This window comes from Myzus persicae, unplaced genomic scaffold (assembly GCF_001856785.1).
Source record: "Myzus persicae strain clone G006 unplaced genomic scaffold, MPER_G0061.0, whole genome shotgun sequence".
NCBI lineage: Eukaryota > Metazoa > Arthropoda > Insecta > Hemiptera > Aphididae > Myzus > Myzus persicae.
Genome location: NW_019104000.1, coordinates 359,167 through 380,926, shown reverse-complemented (window position 1 = coordinate 380,926; position 21,760 = coordinate 359,167). Strand labels below are relative to the sequence as shown.

Below are 21,760 nucleotides of genomic sequence, written 5' to 3'. Positions count from 1 at the left end.
CAAATGAAATATATCCAACTCCTGAGATTTATTTGTATGTGTAATGTAGTAATGTACAGACTACTAATGTTCCTATTATAATATTTATTTTTAAACGTAATCTCTGTTATCTATTTTGCACATTTCTGCACAACCACAAACAATGAAACAAATCACATTACCTATACAAATTTTAATAAATTGTAATCTGTATCTTCACATGAACAGCTCCACCATGTTTTTCTAACCATCATATCTCTCTGCTTCCTCTTTGATGGACATGAAAACCTAGGCTTATGTAGCTTTGACTTTGTAAAATATTGAGCCCTTAATATTAGATAGACCTTTGCAACAGGGGAGAACTTCAAAGTGTGAAATTTTGTTACTGACTGAATATCCCAAAAAAAAGTTTTCTTATCAAAGTGCTAATAGTAAATAGTAATATCTACATTGTGGCCTAGTCTGCTCTTTTATTTGTCAATAACTTTAATAGTTAATACACAACAAGTTGCATGTGCTACAAAACTCTTTTAATTGTATTGTTCCAGTTTCAAAGAAAAATAATCAGAGTGGTTGAAATTTATTTCAGTTGTTGACCATGCCATAAAGACAAAATCAGAAACTGATTGTCAAGTGATGACATAAGCAATAAAATTAAAAGACATTTGTTACACATAAATGTATTTGTGTATATTCAAGTTATTAACTAAAGAAAGAGCCGACTTAGGTAACTACAATGTTGATATGTACTTTGATAAGCAGACTTTTTGTCTGGATGTTGGCCTTTTTTTCACGGTTTGGTTTTTTTTGTCTTTATAATTACCCACCTCTTAATATATTTTTTACCTTAATTAAATGTATGGTTATTATATGTAACTGTAAATTAAACAATCTAAAATTCTGAGGAGGGAGATTGTAAAAATAGTTTTCAAATTATCCCTTGAGGTACCATAAAATGTACATGACCATCTAACTATTCAAACAAATAAATTTAAATTTAATAAAATAATAAGCTTTCTGTTGTAGGTAAAATAAAAAATAAAATTATTATTATTATATTTTTATTTTACAAGGTTAAGACTTAAGATAAAATATTAGAAAATTGGTAGTAGACATTTATAGCATTATACAATAATAACAATATATAATATATAGTTAATTGCACTTAAAAACATATTTGTTCAGTTAAAGTCTTATTCTGTTATCTACATATAATAAAATATACCTATAATATGATAATTTATAAATTATAATATTACATAATATAATATATACAACAGCTTTCAAATCTTCTGCGGCAAAAATGTTAAGGATTACATTGAGTTATTTCGTAATAATCAACAATTTTTTCACACACTCACACCAAATATGAAATACTGTATACTATAATATTATGGTATAGTAACTTATGCTCCATACACCGACATAGTGTGATTGAAATATGATCAAATTCTATCATTATAAAATAATAATAATTTATTTGTCATTTGAATCAGATAATATATAATTATATAATATTAATATTATACGAGCGTGGTTTATAGAGGTAGAGTAGGTATATAGACTCTCTGACTCTATTAGACCATAGACTAATAAATTATAGTAGGTATATAAAATTATACATACAGACAAGCAGCACTTTAGTGTAGTATCCGATTAAAATGTAAACAACTTGTTCGTTTACTTTTTAAAAACAGATTAGCAAGAGATCAAACATTATAAAATGTTATAATAATAGTAATTGTAGTTACTATTGTATGGGGGGTGGGAGGAGAGACAATTGTTATTATTTATATTATTCATTAAACTATTATTTCAACTTAAGTATAGGTACTATACGTACACGTTGTACCAAAATGAATATTGAACAAGTCGGCTATTATTGGCTATTTAAAGAATTCGGAACTTTCGAATAAAGTGCCATCTTCATAATATTTTCCACATATTTTTACTAGCTACCGACATCAGTACATCACTGGCAGCATAGGCTTACAATATAAAGTGAATACAATTTAATATTTATCTCTACATTATAATGTAGTGTGGCTTTAATCATAACATTTTTGTTCTAATTATTATGACTAGACGTGGACTGTAAACTAACTGCAATTTACATTTCGTTACAGTATAAAATGTTGAGATTTTTCAGTCAAGGATTAATAAAGTTTACAGTTAAATAAACGACTAACTAGTAACGATTAATTGCTTACACTTAAACAGGTACCCATATTATTATATACCTAACCTAATGGTTGATAATTACTAATATTACTATTTTATCTTTATAGAAAATAATTAATTCAACTACTGTACTAAGTAGAAATAGGAAAGTATAATATGAAAATTAAAATAAAACCTAATATAATCCCTACTTAAATTTTTTAATGCAGTCAATTTTTTTCAAATTCGAAGTTGAAATATACTGTACTTAGAGGTAATACATTTTATCCTGTTGATTAAAATATTTAAAAATTCAAACAAATGATTATACTTGGTGTGGGTACCTATTATAATTTATAATATTAAGATAGAAACTCTGTTCTGTCCAGCGAGACACACCAAAATATCGGGGTTTCTGCAATTTTGCACATCTCCAGCCGATTCCCTGCCATAGTGAAATTGGCCTCTATGGCACTGATGGCGGTGTCGCGTGAGAATGAACAGAATCGGTGTTTTCTCTCGCTGGACAATATTATAATATAACATATTTTTTTTGTCACTCCTGCACCGAAAGTTTAGTTTTAGACGACGGTTGAATCGTTGGAAAGCGACCTTTTTTCCGTCCAGCGGGTACTAAACTGGAAATCCCCAAAAGTGCTGGACGTATCTCAGACATTCAAATCTATACCATGTCGGCCCTTGCAAGACATAAACTTTTGGTTACATCTTTTGATCATATTATAACCCCTTTGCGTGACGCGGGAAAATTTTTTTCCGTGAAATTGATTTCATGGAATAGTCTGGTTGTTGCATAGATCCTTACATTACCTTTGCCGAGATCGATGAACGCAGAGAAGTGACAAAAATAGGAGGCACGTGTAATTTGTGCGGGAATGAAATTTCAGTCTTGGGCAAACGTCGCACACGACTGAAATTGCTCATTTCCCGCCATTTCCACACAGTATACTGTTTTGAGAAGCGTTTTTTTTATTAATACATATAGTTTAACTAGGTACGAAAAGTCGAGAAAACAGGGATTCAGAAAATATGACACCTTGAATGATCGGGGTTTCCGCATAACTCTCATTTTTACTAAGGAATTCAAAAACGTTATCACATTGTTATGAACTTATCACTTAGTAATGTTTCGTGATATGGACATTTTTTATTTTATTTTTTGAAATTAATTTTTAAAGTGTGAAACATGATGGTGGCCCCAGGACCGTGCAATCACCTGCGTCCAAAATCCGGACTTTTACCCCAAAAAGGTTCTAAATAAACTCGTTGTTATATCCGCATTCCCCATATTACATAATTTGGTCGATTTTAGATTACTTATTTACTTACAACATTAAACGATTGAAGAACTCACTCGAAATAAGTCGTCATGAGACATCGGAGGTACGATCTAACAATAATAAAACAGTTAATGTACATGGTTTATATCTACTTAACTCATAAATTTTAATATTATGTAGGTATTATCGGACGAAGACTCCAGCGGACCAGTAACCTGCTCCATCACCGGTAGTGGTGGTGGTGGCTGTGTCGACTACCAACGCCGGATGATTATGTTGGTGATGGCGATGATCGACTGTCATTTCTTCTCCGTGACGTTGATGTTGCTGTTGCAATTGTTGTTGTTGTTGTTGTTGTTGCTGCTGCTGCTGTTGCTGTTGCTGCTGTTGCTGTTGCTGCTGCAGCTGGTGGAGTTGGTTGTGGTGGTGTTGATGGTGTTGGAGATGGTGTTGGTGTTGGTGACGGTCGACCGCCATTTCTGGCCTTTGGAGTTGGTGATGGTGATGGCGTCTGCCAGCAGCCACCACCGTCGACTTACAGTCTCTGGCGGCTTCGGACTTGACGCCGCCGCCGTCGGCCATCGACGACGTGGACGACGAGGACGATGAAGACGAAGTGGACGACGACAATGAAGGCGAAGATGTGGGGGGAGTGGTTGTCGCGTTCGTGGACGCTGAAGTCGTGGCGGTAACAATCGTGACGGACTTACCGCCCCCGTCGCCGCCACCGCCGTAAGTGCAAGCGTAAGAGCCGCCACCGTTGACGTCAGATCCCACGGTGGGCGGCGGACCACCGTAGCCCGTCGGAGCTGCACCGTCTGCAGTGTGCATGTTGGCCGCGGCGGTGGCAGCGGCCGCAGCAGCAGCAGCGGCTGCGGCAGCGGCGGCGGCGTACCTGGTGGCCAGCTGCTGGTGATGATGGTGGTGATGGTGGTGGTGCAGATGATGGTGATGTCCCGCGGTCGAGTTCGTGACGCCAACGTGCCCACCGGACGTATCGGATACTGCAGCGTAATCGTACGTGGCCGCCATGTTGAAGAGCGCCTCGGGGTCGCAAACAAATTTGTAAACGTACCGTTCGCCTGGCAAACAATTAAAGAGAGGCAACCGTCACTACACAAGCAAACACAAACACCGTGAGCGCGGGTGTGTGCACAAACGCTGGAGAGTATACATAATATAATGCGTGCGCGCTGCCTTTTTGCCGCCTCTCTCTGCTGCGTGTGTATACATATATATATATATATATATATTACGTTAAACGTACTCTCCCCTCGCCCCCCGCCCCCCTATGCGAAACATAATATAGGTAATATAATATTATATATATATATAATTATTATTATGTTATATTATTGTGTTTGTCCAAACGAACAGACGAACAGTATACACACACGCCGCGGGCGACTGACGTTGGCGCGCGCACATATATTGTATAGAAATATTATTTTTATTATTGTTATTATTATTATTATGATCGAGTACGTGTGTACGGTGTACCTACATCACTCCGTTGTATTTATTGGAAAACGGTTTATTTTCTATACCGAAAACGAAACGATGAGATTGTATAATGATGTATAGGTAAAACACTGACGTCCCACATAATATTATTATGCTAAGAATGAATGCCGAGGTATAAATAAAAATATGTTTGCTTACATACCTGCTATTTCCATCGAGTTATATATTTATGGAACATATTATACTCAACGATATTAGTTATTACCTACCTATCTGCCCTGATTGAAATGATATTCTAAAAAAAAAAACATTCTCAACAGAAATTACATTTCTATAACGATTTAGTTTTGACGTTTTACAATCAAGATATTTTGCTCATTATTCATTAACAAAAAAAAAAAAAAAACAAACTGATTAATAGAGGTGTTTTTTTTTTTTAAATTGAAACTTACCTGTCCCGTATAAGCGTGGTACGTGCTTCATGTATTTTAAAACAAGAACCACTGGACAATTGGAAAAGTTCCAACCAACAATTACCATCCCCAACTTCATAAGTTTGTATCACTGAGATCGTGTATAAAAATACTCGGTTTGGTAGTAGTTATTATATAATACATTTCTTTTGCATGTACTTAATCTAAATAAAATGAAATAAAAACGTCCCAGACGCCTTGGTTTCATCAGGATTCCGTAAAATACAATTATTTTTAGTAAATTGATTTGTTGTTTTAATTTCCGACAGTGATTTCTTTCCAAAAGCAAATTCCTCGGGTAAAAACCATAAATATAAAAATATATGTAGATGCTATGTATTGTATTTGTCGCTAAATAAATGTCCATAGATAATATTATACCTATATCGCCGACCGTCTGGTGATTGAGGAAGTCTGAAGATGGCGGTTATATAATGAACTATATTATTGATGATGTAAATTGTAAGTTCCCCGAGTTCACAGTACAGAAATCACCATCGACGATGTCAGACTACGCATGAGGAAATTAAAGAAATTTTAAAGTGACAAATTAGTATATAAAATATATATACATCATGCCCATGTATTTTAAGATGAGGTTGGCTATATCTATTATACACAATATACACGCATATAATAAACAAGCAGTAAGCACGATATTTTTTTAAGCTATAATATTCTAACTTTTATTAGGTGGGGGCGGAGAGCTTAATTCTACGCTATTTTTCAGATTTTCTCCGATTTTCATCGAATTCTAAATAGACTAGCCGTTTTTATTGGCTCTATTGTACGCTTTATTATATCTATACAGAACATAAGTGTATATATGATATATATGATATATATTATATATACTTGTGATTTGTCCGAGTCTCTAGCAGATTTATTTTCTGCAGCAAACGCTCTCCATCACAGACTTCATATTGTTATTGTAGTTTGATTACCTACCGAAGTTGTGTATTATTTTCGCTGTTCCTCTCAATCTCGATTTTGAGTGATACGGATCTCCAGAAAAGCTCCCAGTGGCTTGAATATATGTATTTTGAAAACAATAAATTATATGTATAATATATATTGTAGTGCCTCGTTAATCCGTCAGAACTGAATTTGACACCACGGGTGCAACAGTAGTCAAGGGGTCAAAAATAGCTTCTGGATACGCGGATATGCGTACAGCTACGTAGGCGTGTAGTTAGACAATTATTCTTTGGGGAGGTGGTTATTGTCTGTATAAACATTTTTGTGACTCGGGTAATTTGGTATTTTTTTGAGGGGCTGATCCCCGCTTATCTAAAATTCGCGAGTCTTATCTTCATATTATTCTAGTTATGAAGTAATAGTTGCTAGTTTTCTAGTAGGTATATTGGTTAATTTTACGGCAAGTACGACATTACTCATTTTAGCATAATAAATAAATATATAATAATATTTGCAACTTTAACTGCGGATACTGCAGTATAGGTAGGTACTGAATTTTTAGTCGTATATATGATAATATATTATATAACTATTATTATATGTGTATTGTGTTATAGTCTATAGACATAAAGGTATTTATAGATAACTTAGTAGGTGGCTAACCTGAACAAAAGTAACAGACCGATGGTTTATGGTTTATGTTTTGGAAATTTCGAAGTGTCAAAAATCATATCAATGGAGAATATAGAGTTATATGATAGTTGTTATAAAGTGCATTCGCAATAACTTCATTACCTTGATAAATTATAGTAATTCAATTACGGGTTACCACTATCCCATATCGCTAATATTCATCACCTATATATTAATAAGTAATAAGCTAAAATTGGAAATAGATAAATAATAAATAAATACAATTTTGCACAACTCAATAACATAATTTATTTGCAATAATACCAATAATACACTTATACACCCATATGAATATTAATTTTTTAAATTTTTTCACATTTCCCTCGATAAATTGGCGGTTCAATATAAATTTCTCAGGTATTCTTTCAAAATGCCAGTTAATGTAGAAAATGTTTAAATAATTATTCATAGTGCTTAAATCGAGCAGTATATAGAATACCTACCCGAAATCTCAAAATTCCCCATAACAGCTATAATGATATATTGTTTAAACAATATTATCAAGGAAACTGTATGCACAATCATTATCTCTCCGTAAGTATAATGTATACTATGTTTATACAATCTCATCGTTTTATTTTCTAAATTTGAGAAAAATCACTTCAACGTGTTAATTTTTATATTTACTCACCAGCCACTTTTTGCATGATCCCTTTTTCGTAATAATACCTGAGCGACCTGCTCAATTTGTCGTAATTCATTGCCGGTCTGTTTTTCTGTAATCCCCATCGTCTAGCCACCTGCGATTGTACATAAATCGATAAATTGTGCAAACAAATGGTATGAATAAAACGAATGAATAATATATTTTTAAATTGCAGTATGCATTAATTAAAAACGTGATCTTCAAGACGTCCAGTTTTTATAAAATTACTATTTGGTCAGATTTAAACACTATTGACGTGTAAATCATATAGTAATGTGCATTTTAATAAAATGCCACTGTCATTTATACGTAATATTATTTTATAGTACTTACCTCTTCTGGTTCGACCAGTTTAAACTCCATGCCCCTTCCGGTCCATACGATACACGAAGCGTTATTCGGGTCGTCCAGCAACGTGACCAGAAACTGCCACAGCTGCAAGGCGCCTCTGCGTTGGGGTTGCGGCGGCACGGAGACTCCAGTGTACCCTACCCCACTACCATCGTGGCCTAAAGATGCGGCTGTCTTTAATTCTGTGACATCTCCTGTAAGCAAAATTAATAATAATATTAATTTATGACTATTCAACTATGCCGCCTTAATGTATTGTGTATATTGTGCATGTACATATATTATATGTATAGATCACCGCGAATTCTACAGGAAAATGTGTGGTCAATAAATGAATAATTTTAAAACTTATTTTTTGATTAAAATGCTAAAATGTAGTTTGTATTAAAAAACTGTTACGAAAAATATTTTAGAATTTTCAGTATTATAAAATTATTTATACATTCGCATTCAATACTCTATTAAATAATAAATTATTTTACTACTGACCAACTTATTTTGCTACTAATTTACATGGGGTCGATATCAATGAAGTATAATATTTTTACATAATATATTCTACAAGGTCATTTATTTAGCTACTTAAGTGAAACAAAATATTGATGAAACTTTAATAAGAACTTGATGTAAACCCTATCAATTTCATCTCTCAAGATATTTTGAAATAACATGTAGATATTATGTTAGGCAGGTTAGGCTACATAATTACACATTTATACATCTATACTATATCTACATTTTGATATAGGTACATTTTAAACTGTACAATATATTATTTTAAATGTTAAATCCTCAAACACTTATATGTGATCTCCATTCTATAATGAGCGATGAAACTTGATTCACGTTTGCTTCAGTTTACAATTCCTACGTGGCTAAATTATGATATATTATACAGTTAGTACTATTATAGTAGTTAATAATCATAAATCAAATCATAATATTATATATTATACTTATACTAAATATTTTTATATTATATACAACAGAGCTCTCAAGTAATTAAAATTGTTTTATTCAACAATCGTCAGAAACGATTTGTTCAATTGATCAGAATCGTAACAGTCGTAATTTAGGAGACTATTGGGTAATGAATAATTTATATATTGGTATTATATCAAGTGTGTATTATATGTATTAAATTATGTATTATATGCAGCGGCGTGTATTAGTTTTTATCCAATACAATATGACTTGATAAAAGAACATTGTTAGTTCTTACCATCCTGATGATCCTTGCTAATGGTAACCGTCGGTGCCAGTGGTGGAGGTGGCGGTGAGTGCGGGGGTGGATGAGGAGGTGGTTGTATGTGCATGTGCGTCGAGTGATGGTAGTTGAACACGTCAGACGTGCTCAAAAATAGCGGCGAACCACCTGCTGATCATCAGACGGTTGAGATTATTATCGATTTCGTGACATCATCATCATTATTCATGTAGGTATGCAAATAAATATTATAACACTAAAGTATAATAATTAGTGTGGCAGTGTGGGGTATATTATAGTGCACGTGTTTATTTTATTATTATTTTTCCGTATCATCGGATTTTCGTCGATTAATTAATATTAACGAGCTCGACGATTGTTGTTTTTCGTTTAATTATATTTACTAAAACACAATTAATCTTAATGTTTCGCGAGTTTGCTATGCACACGCATATCTATACATAGTTATATTCATTTACCAGCAGGCAGCAGCAGATCACGATATGGCAAAGATTTACCATTTTTATGAGCATAATTCGTAAAAAAAAACTTTTAATATTAAGTAATTCATAAAACATCTCATTTATTATTTATTATACTAACGATGATGCACCGTAGTACATACCTATAGATATATATTATGTTAAATTTAATATATTGTGGCGGTAAAAGTACGAAGGTAAAGGTTATCAGCCGTGAGCTGGTTTTTTAAATCAGTCATATTCGAAGTTACAGTGTGCAGAAAAACTATAATATTTTCTAGCAGCATTGGAATGGATATAATTGGGAATAAATGACTTGATTTCAATAACCACACCTAGTCCGTAGCCAAAGCTAGAATTTCGGATTTAAATTACTAATTAGATTACAAGCGAATAGAGCTCTTACAAATAATAATCTAACTGTAGTTGAATATTATATAGCTCTATATATAGATGTATTTATGGATTGATATTCGTAGTTTAAAACTACGCTACCGGAATAAAAGCTATAGTAGATAACTGTAGCTATAATTTTAAATTGGTTATAGTTATAACATAAGAAAAGAACATATAGCTTAACAAGTTATACCTTTAAACCAACTGGAAACTAGAAAACTATAAGATCATGAAATTTGAAAAATAGTGAAAATTAAATCACTGAAAAATTGTTATATTTAATACATAAGGTTAGGTGCTTGCAAATTAGTAGTTGTAAGATATTTACTCAATATACCTAAGAAATATATTTAATTAGGTACTACCTACACGGCTACATCAACATCAAACATTAATACAACATTTTTTTCAACGTTTATATAAATTAGCTGTACATTTTAAGCTACAAAGTTAATTTCCTGATGATTTTATAACAATAGATAATTATATTAAATATGGCATAACAGATATTGTATCATCCCTTTTTAAATAATATATTATAGTTTTATGTATTACGGGTATTAAAGGTTAAATATAGACAATAAAGACAATTAGACATATCACAAAATTTTATTAAATTACGAACCAACGAATGTGGTAGGTACTAATTAGTAATACTAAACCATCCTGAAAGCTCTTAAATTTCACCTGCAGCCATGGTAAACATGAGTCGTGCCATTATAACATAATATTATGTTATTTTGTCACTGATTATAATATTTTATAATATAAACGTTTAACCGTTTTTATTTAGGAAGCGACAGGTTAAAAAAAACCCAAATTGGTAAGCACGAAAAAAAATATATCCTCTAAATATTTTACGTGGTGCACATATTTAAATATAATAAATTATAAACGCATCCATTTATTTTAATTATTCAATGAATATTAAATTTAAACTTTCATTAATCTCATTTTTGTGTAGGAGCACATATACCGTCTTTTATATTGTTCTTCCATTAATTAAAAATGTATTGTTTTACATGGACGGTAATATAAGATTTAAAATTGTATTTGTTTCTCGTATTTGTTGTACTCGTTCATATATATTATTGTTTCGAAAGACCTTAAAAGATCTTAAATAGTTTTTAATTCCCCTGAGTTATTCTCGTCTTAATTTAGAGTTTAGCAGTATAATATTTGAGTAGACTATGTAGGGTATGTATTGTATCTATATATATTATTTATAGTTTTTACCCATAATATATAAAATGTTTATGATATCTTCAGTCATTATACTTACGATTTACACGATGTAGTAGCAAATATTAATTTATACTAAAACATAACTTTTTTGCTTTAATTAGTATGATTGCATGAAATAACCTTCATAAATTATGAGTTATTTAGTTCTTAATTCAGTTTAAAAATATTACTGACTTGTGTACTTGACGAGCTTTGGATCATATAACCATATGGGCTCATATTATAATTTATAGCTAGGGATATTTAAATTTTAAAATTTGAGTTATATTGTAATTACTAATTTGTAATTCATATAAAGCATATTATAATTTAAAACAATTTTATATTTTATAGCAATAATGTTTTTTTACTATACTAATTGTTAAGCCCACGAATGGATTTATTAAAAAAAATGTATTGGATTTAGTTTACAAAATTTGTTATATTTTTAAATATTTTTCGGAATTAAATCGTTTTAAATATTATAAAATTCTTGAGATTTTTTTGTACCACTTAAGGAGTGTGGTCTGAGTTGTGCTTGTGGATAAACAATTTCTGTTTTTCAAATGATAACACCTCTTTTTCTGAAAATGTCAGCGTATCAGAATTTAATATTAATAGTTTTTGTGTTGTAAGGATACTTAATATTATTGGATATATTTAGGTCTTCAGGGGATAGTAACTTTTAAGGATATATCAATAAGATAAATAAGGTTATATGTACATCGTGATTATTTTAACAATAATTACACCCAAAGATAATACTTTTCCAGAATGTCTCTTTTGAAAAAATTTAAAACCCATGCAATTTTATCCTTTTATTTTAGTACGATTTTTTCGCCTATATAATATTATATATGTTTATTTGTGATTTCCATCATCAACTTTTGATTTTTTAGTATCAAACTGCATTTTTTATTTACAATCCGCTACAGTTTGCAGAACATATTTTTTTCAAGAATAGTTAAATTATTTATTAATAATTAATATTCAAAAAGTTCCGATAAAAGGAGTACCTATGTGGAGATGCCACATGTGGCAAAAATAGATAGTTAATATAGTTATAATACTTAGTATTATACTACTATAGTAGTTAGTCCCATGCAAAGTATGTGATGTTGCACCTGTGCTCTTACGCTCGTGTATAGGTAAGTTATAGATGCTTATTATTATTATTAAAAATATATTGTTTAATATTTAAAATTATTAGTATCATTATTAGATACATTCGCCTAAATATATAATGTATAACAATATAATTAAATCTATTATAATATTGCTGTATGTTGCGGATCTCAACATTTTCCACCTAAAACACTGTTCGCATTAATGAGTGAAGTTTGCTGTTAAAAGAATCGCCATGTATAACATATAGTATACACAGTCTCTTCGCGGAGACGGGACATTATAATGCAATATGTATACATATACTTATATATATATATGTGTGTGTGTGTGTGTGTGTGTGTGTGTGTGTGTGTGTGTGTGTGTGTGTGTGTGTGTACTGCATCTAAGCACCGCGATGGCTAAACGCGGATTTTGTTTGCCAGCTATTAGCAACAATACGAGTAACAATGGGATTTGTAATATTTTTTACAACTCCCGACGGGCATCGTCACTGGCTTTTTTTCTCCCTCCGTCCGCCGTCGGTGTATTCAAAAGGCGCACGCTCCGCGGCGGTCCGCTAAAAGGTTGCCGTTACATTATTTAAAACCCTAACGTTAATCCCGAATGGGAGTGAGTGCGTACGTTACACATACGCACATTACATACCTATATCAATAGATGTATAATAATACCTGCCAATTTCGTAGGTTTGAAAAGTAGAACGACGGAAGATGAAAAGAAAAATCTAGATTGCGATAACTTAGCGTCCATCTTCGTGTACATGCACGTGTCGTCGAACGAAAGGGCTGTATCTAATATATGATTATATTACGAAGATCGGAGGATATTATACATAGTTTACCGTATGTTGTATTGTATAATAGTTGTACCTAAGCATAAGACGTATAATAATAATTTACATTATACCAACAGCATTTTCATTAAAAACTCTCTAATTCTCCTCACCACACTCGACCGCAATGATAGATTAAAAATATACTTGACACGCGTGTCTATCAAAATTAAATATACATTTTTACTTTAACCAAAAATTCTCTAAAAAAAAAAGGTTAGGTTAGGTTATTTTGTTTTCGGATATTTTGTAGGTATATCTTTTATTAATTCATTTTATAATATAGGTGTATCTATATATAATCATCTAATAATAATATATCATAAGACAATTCCATTATATTACAATTTATAGGCAGCCCCCCCCCCCATACAATTCTGGGCCCCTGTACTTAATGTTTGTCCGGGCCCTTTGTACAACTTAAAAATATACAATTTAACAACTATATATACAACAATTTTTGGAGTAATATTTTTTTTAAATTATACGTCGGGTCTGCTAGAAAATTATAAAAAATCAAGATTTATAAGCATTTCAGCATTTATAATGTCTATTTTATTTAAAAAAAAAAATTTTTTTAAATAAAAGGTAAGTATAATAATTTAATCTGGCTTACGAGTGATAAGGAAAATACAAACTGTGACTACGATAATTCCTAGGTAACCAATGGTTAACCCGCATTTTGAAGTATCAAAATGACTAAATATGTATATATATATATTTCATAAAATGTTATTTTATAATATTATTTAATATAAAATAAGTATTTCTACCAAAATTTCAAAAATTACAGATAAATTTCAACGAGCCCTCGGGCCCTTGAAATAGCCGGGCCTCTGTACTCAAGGTCCATCACCCCCCTTGTGGGGGCCCTGCATATACCTAGGTACCTATAATATGGCTATATCCGCTATATACTATATAATGTATTATTATGATTTAAATGTATGTATTATGGTATTATCTCGACACGACGAAAATACGCATTATTAAGCTGTAAATAATACATAATATAATAATAACCGAGGGGTCGTGGTGGCTGTGGTACGCGATGGCAGAGCCGGCGATTAGTCGAGAATGAAAATGCTTGGACGTTTTGTATCTGCTCTAGTCCGTATAATTTACATATTATTATTATTTATTATGTATAAAGGGGCGCGTTCACATGTAGGGGGGTATTCAATCATCCTGTAGGCTTTTTATTCAATATAGTATAGAAACGCGAAAATGTTTTTATATAGGTACCTACCTATGTATGGGCCTATATGGCTGTATAATGCTATGTATTGTATATATTTTAACATAAGCTCACTCCTATTGGACATTTCTGTGTACCCTACAGGATTTATAAAATATTTGTACTATGTACACTGTTTAGTGAAATATTAAATACTAAATATAGTCACTTTTTCTATATTTTAAGAAGAAGCAAAATCACCACTTCATCATGTACTATTTAGTTATAGAAATCGCTCCGTTTCAGAGATGATAATATATTTAGGACAATATGCTCGAACTGAATGAGAGGGAAACTAAGAATTGTTTTAATGACTTTTGCTTGTAAGTAATTAGTTACTCCAGGAACGAAAAAGGGTGACCTTTCTTCGCTAAAACCATGTGTCTGTCAATTCTCTCAATACTCTTCACCAAACGAGATGACAACCGATTTCCCTATAGCAGTCTATAAACTATAATATCATGTTTAATTAAGGTTTGAATGAACCGTCAACTTTAAAAAAAATAGTAATACATATATTATGTTATTTTATAATATAAATACATTTGTTAGAAACACCTAGTTATTATAAAAAACAACTTTTTGTTAAAAATTAAAATTACGTAATTTGCATTCGTATTACTTGAGATTCTAGGAGTGTTCATTATTGTTTCATTTTTCAACCCCTACAGGTAGTTGTAAGATAGCTCATAAAATCAAACATTACTTTGATTATAGGTATAGGAGGTTGCCATTTTGTTGCAGAAATAAATTTGGTATAGACTAACCGACCCCCAAATACGTTATTATCGGATTGTTTTTAAATAAAATGAAATAATATTCAATTTATTGTTATCATTCAAATGTACATCATAAGGCAACCTCTTTATGTTGTAGCTGATAAAGGTTCTACATACTCAACCGATGTTGATGGAAATTTCAGCGGTTGTTCTCAGGGGTATAAAGAAAGTATAAAGAAACTTCAGTGTTCTGCAGTGTGTAGTTTGAATCACTTTCAAAAATGTACCAAATAGAAAATACAAATACTAATGCTATATGGGTGCACTCCAGCACGGCAGGTGGATTGCCCATTTCGGTTGAATTAGTTCACAGACCGAGGAACAGTTAATAATACATCGATGCCGTTTTGTCCTTGAACTAGGGTACACAGCTAAAAACTGCATATATAACGCCGTATTTTATATGACGTGTTCATTTCTTCGCAAGCTGGTTGTATACAAATAATAAATTAAAAAGTAGTTTTTAAAAATTTTGTTTTGCGTGTTTAAAATTTTTATATTTTTTGTATCTATGTGTATTTAATCGATTTTAACTTGTACAAATTTTGAGCCCTATAATAGTAATAACTGATTTGTTTATACATAATATCAGTAAATGATTTTTTTTACAACTAGACTAAAAACGGACGGTTCAGGTTAGCTTGAATCAGTTGATAGAAAAAAGCCATGGGTGGTACCCTGCAGCGGTAACACGTTTTTTGCGTGATATTTACCTAATATTATATATTATATTAACCCTAACATTCTAATGATGCTCTTAACGTAGTATTCCACATAACACACACACACACACACACACATGTATATGTATACATATACTCGTATTAATGCGAAATAAATAATAATACATGCTATTGTGCTATTATGTACACTGTACACACGGTCCGTGACTGGAGAGTCGAGATGTCCTGCACTCAGCAGTATATATTATGTATGTATACACGTGTACTCGACCATTGAGAGTTTTGTACACGCCAAAAACGATTAGACGCGCTGCCGCCGCCGCTGTAGTATTGTATATATGATGTGATAAACGTGTATATATATATGTACGATAATATATAGTCATTAGACGCGCGTCCGACTACCTCCTCCCCCCCCCCCCAAAGCCCCCAAAACGCATCCCACAAACATAAATCACATCGATGTGCACTTGTCTCGACGGGGTCGGTTATTAACGCCTCCACCACCGCCGTTTATTTATCGTTATATTATTATCATGCGATTGACCGCGCTTTGCTTATCACGGATCGTGTGTGATTGTGTATGGTTTGAGTCGAATTGGATTTTCCGCGTTTGGCGAAAAATCCCCTCTTATAGATTATAGTCATATATTGCATACAAATATAAGATAATAAAATGCATAACGTTCATGGTTAAATTATATACCTATATTATATCGCGGGGAAAGAAGGCGTGACATCAAAATCTGGCATCATACGTATAATATAATATTAAAAGATAAGTCATTTTTTCTCGAATTCATTAATACGAGAATATAAAAACTAAATATTATTGTCTCATATTAAATATTTAAATTATGTTTCACTTCGGCTTTTTTGTTTTTAACTTTTGTTCGAATTTATGTTTCTGAAATACGAATCCTGACATTTTAAGTGTGGATATGTGCATGTGTGCATTTAAAAACCACAACTTAGAAATAGTGTAATTTTTTTTTTTTAAAAGCTTCCAGCGTGCTGCGAATTATACAATATCACATAATATTATACATATTATTTGCCGTTTATAATAACTGTACAAAATGTAATTGTTTTTAGTGGTTGTACGGTATAATGGCAAAAGTTTTGACTGCGCGATTATTGATTAAGCACGTAGATACAAAAATATAACAATAATATTACGCGCAATTTATTCTTTTTTTTATATAACATATATTCTATAGGCATATAACGCACGGCGTGTGAAATGTCTATAGCATTGAGTAAAGATTAAAGAGTAAAGTTAGTGAGTACACCAATTGAACATTATATAATATGCATATGCTGTATACTATGTACGTCTTAATATTAAGCTATAATAAGTTATAACGTTCCAAAAGTTATTATGAAATCGGAGATTATGAAAATAATAAAGTCACGTTTTTATACTTATAGTTATAAAATCGAATACGAACGATTATCATTATTACGCTAAAATCGTAATCCCGACTATAGAACAACGAGCTTATATATATAAATATCTAATAAGTATAATAGTATGTACCCAAATGAGTAAATAATCTCATATTATGTGTTAACGGGTAACCTGTGTAAGATTATCACAACTCATAAAGTACATATAGGGCACCTTCCATAAAATACGTTTCGATAAAATATTATGCCATTGACATTTTGTCCACTGTTGGTGGGCATATATTAAGAGAATTTTTCATATAGAATTAAAGAAAAACTGTGAATTTGTTTTGGCTGGCAATAGCGAGTTGCAAAAAGCTTATTTTTAAAAGAGTGCATATTGTTATAATATGACTAAATTGACTTACTTCTATAGTCATTATAATTTAATTTTAGTACCTATAAAGTTTATAAATGTAAAAGGTTCAGACCGGCGGCCTTAGATAGCACGCGGTCCAGTAGGACTATACCCACTCAGTGGTACATATTTCAAACCCTAAGCAAAGGATTTAGACAATGATCCACCCACTGCATAATATATAATTTAATTTGTATCATATTTAAAATTTTTGTTGTAGGACGTCATCAATAATTTAGAATAAAAAAATACTAAATAATTAATTATACTAATTATACATTCATCCACACAAATTTTAATTTAAAGAAATTCTAAGACTAAGCAATTGCATTAGGTAAACGTTGTTTATCGCACCTCTTTTCCCACTGTACCTCCTGGCCAAACCACCCTTGCAAGTGATGGGCATAAAGACAAAACATATTTTACTCACAATTAGTCCTTTCTCTTTTTAGTCAATACTTACTATATAATATTATACAATACACTCGAATGCATATAATATAATATATAAATTATTTAGGTACCAAATACTCACTATATGACATATTTGCCTGAGCACTCCTATGATAATTTAACTATTAACTATAACTTTCCATACAATGTACATATTACATTTATATATCTACCCATTTAAATATAGTTATATCGTTTTGTTTGTTTTCGATTTCGCTGAACACATCACAACTATAAATATTGTAATTAATCTCGAGGATAATGTACATTGGCAGTAGGTTTAGTAATCATTTTATAGTACATACAGATGCCTATTATAATTTATAGTTGTCGTTGTATTATAGTGTCGGCGGCCTATATCGTTACCTTGTTATAAAAGTCAAAAATAAAAATTGTAAATAATAGCCTACTATCGGCTAGGAATGTCGTACAAAATAAAAATTACAAAAAAAAAAAGTGTCTGCGGCCTAGTGTCATAATCCGCTCGTCGATCAATATCTATATATACAGTTCATACCTAGAGCTTAAACATTTTCTGACGGAGATGCAATATTTTTTTTAATTTAATTTTGTTTTTTTCTCGGAGAGCCGCGAAAGAGAAGAAAAAAAATCATTTTAGGTGAAAATTGAAATGCTTGTTTTCGTTGAATATCGGTGGCAAGTCTGCAGAGCATATAATAATATATGTATAATGTATATATTATATAGTGGCGTACCAGCGTATACGTGTCCGGAATGTTTTTTTTCCCCTGGATTTACATCTGATGACACGACCACCGATGCCACCTCCCATGTATCGTGTTCTAACCCACAGTACGTCAGCACCCACCCTCGGGTGTCTTATTTATATTCAATTAGTTTTTAGATTTTCGTCATTGTTATAATAAAGCGCATATCGATGTGACAATCCGTGACGAGCATTTTTATTAGCCTTTTTTGAGGTTCTAATATATTAACTATGCAGGAGCATATAATACTATATATATATATTTTATAAATATAGGTTATTGTATAATATTATTATCACGGTTAATAAAAATGTAAAATCAAATCGAATCTCGGAAACGGAACGCATTGTCTTTTCAGATATTTTTAATCGAAAACTACACTATAACTTGGTATGATCTCATAATTATTATAACTGATGACAATAATTTTTAATTGCTTATAAATAACATGTTTTATTGTTTAATATTGTCAGGCATGCTTTGTTCCGCGTGGTAAAACAAGTAAATAGTAGGTACCTAATTACTAATCAGTAATCATATAAGAATCCCTCTACTCCTGGCCGCTGGGAGGCCTCTTCACTCTGTTATTTTCTTTTTTGTATTATAAAATTACATTTAATATTAAGTTTTGCTTATAGTTCTCGTCGAGCAGATTACATAACAATACATAGAAATTTCAACAATTATTCGAATGTGATATATATATATATTATTTATAGGCATAGCTCTATTGGTTATATACTTATATCCATAGACGTATAAGTAATATCTAAAAGGGTTATAAATAAATTGAGTTATTTTAACTATTTGTTACTTTGAATTAATGTATTTGCATTTTGACGAACGTCTTTGGATCTACGTATAGGTACGTACTTTCGTAGTTATTTGAACATTTTTTATCCTTACTCTACTGTACATAATAATATGTTAACCAATCAGCAACCTAACCTATATAATACATATTGTCTACATTTGTACATGTCTTTTTAACTATTATAAATGTTCACATAAACATTCACAGTGTACCGCTGTACCTATAATGTTCAATATTGGTCTTAGGAAATAAAAATTTACTTGCCTTGTGTCGAGTATCTTGTGGCGTTGTCGTTGGCGTCCTGTCCGTAATAGGACTTGGCGTCTGGGTCTTTCTTGTGCGCCACCATTGCAGGTGGATCGTAATAATCGTAGTAAAGGTTTCTAGTGGCCAGGCTTCTAGAAAACGTCCAAATATAACTTTATAATATATATTGTATATTGTATTTATTACTCATTATCATTTCGTAAATTAATCACTTTTTCGGAATTGTTCCTCTTGGGAAATTTAAGAAACATTCATGCAATTCTAACATTTTTACTATATTCTTATTTTGTCTAACACTAAATGTTTTGGTAAAACAACTACATACCTATATTTAATTTTTAAACATCAATCTGCAGTATATTTTGTTTTATAACCTGTTGTAAAATATTTCTTATGAAATATTGATATGGGTAAATAAAATAAAAATATCAAGTATTAAACCAATAGTCTGTTATTTTGATTAATGAACTTATAAAGTTATGTTAATATAGGAGTTAAGTGGTACCTAATGTGAAACTTGTGGTGAACTCATTTCAACTTAAACCTTCTTTAATAATATAGGTATAAGAATGTAAAAACTATTTATTCAATTCATTTTTTGATCAGAATGCTTAGAAAAATATTCTATGTAGTAATTGAAACTAACAAAATCGATTGTTATTTAAAAATCAAAAGTTGATTGTATAGTTTCAAGTGGGTGAAAAAATAAAGGTAATATAAAACGATTAGAATTGCGAGGACTTATCAGCTACTATAGGTGTTTCCAAAAATAAAATATCGAAAAATGTATTTACCTAAATATATAACATAATAATATGTATTAATATCGTATATATTTATTTATTCTATCAATGAACTATGATGCTATATACGTATATACAATATAATATTATATCATTTGCGAACACAACACAATAGTTTCATGTCTGAAACGTTTATATAAGCACCTAACGAATTGATTAACGATAGACTTTAATAAAAACGCATAAATGTTATTGTTGTATAATAATATAATTCGGTGGCGTGTTTATTCTACAATTTCTATACACGCCGTTCGGGGTCCGCCAGTCCCTCCGTATATGTGCGGTGTATATTATACACTGTAGTAGAAACTGTAGAAAGAGGATTACTGCACACTTCTGAGAGGTTCGCGGGTCGGCGTAGGTTTTAAATAATCTTTCGAATGAAAAGCCAACAGACGAGAAGCCCGTAAATAATTATCAGGTTAATAATTTAAGAGAATGGAAAGGGTCCTGCAAGTAGCTTACAACGAGAGACCGTTTAACCCTTTGTATTAAAAATTGAAATACACGCACGGTGGTGGGAGGGGCGCCCTATTTATGGGCTTAATTATTTCAAACAATGTATATACTGCACCGTGAAGATGTATAATATTGTTTATATTGATGACATAAAAATTAGTTATTCTTCGACCGACGATTATTAAGAACCGTTCCGCGAATATAATTTGTTTCTTCGCAGTTTTATGTTCTGCATATTATATAATATTAAAATGTATAACTTAAATATGATATATTATTATGTATATATATTAGTTACCAATCTCAAATCGCTTATCTCTAAATCTCTTAATCATCTTTTTAGTTCAGCTTCGGCCGCATTGTAAATTTATTATCATGTGATTTGTTTTACAACAACAGAACTTCAATGCATTAATGCATTATACATCGATTGAGAACCTCCAATATAATTATATATTCTTATAAATAAATTTTTCTTG

The 21,760-nt window shown here is 31.4% G+C and overlaps 1 protein-coding gene across 1 annotated transcript in view; it reads right to left on the bottom strand.

Annotated features, from left to right (window-relative positions):
* Positions 1-1,098: 1,098 nt before the first annotated feature.
* Positions 1,099-21,760, bottom strand: part of LOC111037462 — a 31,154-nt gene continuing 10,492 nt past the window's right edge. The window contains exons 5-9 of the mRNA XM_022320046.1: positions 20,017-20,150; positions 9,205-9,357; positions 7,965-8,176; positions 7,617-7,725; positions 1,099-4,519 (exon numbers count right to left, since the gene is read on the bottom strand). Of these exons, the coding sequence (XP_022175738.1) occupies positions 3,621-4,519; positions 7,617-7,725; positions 7,965-8,176; positions 9,205-9,357; positions 20,017-20,150 (1,507 nt within the window). The 3' untranslated portion in view covers positions 1,099-3,620. The remainder of the gene's footprint in view (positions 4,520-7,616; positions 7,726-7,964; positions 8,177-9,204; positions 9,358-20,016; positions 20,151-21,760) is intronic.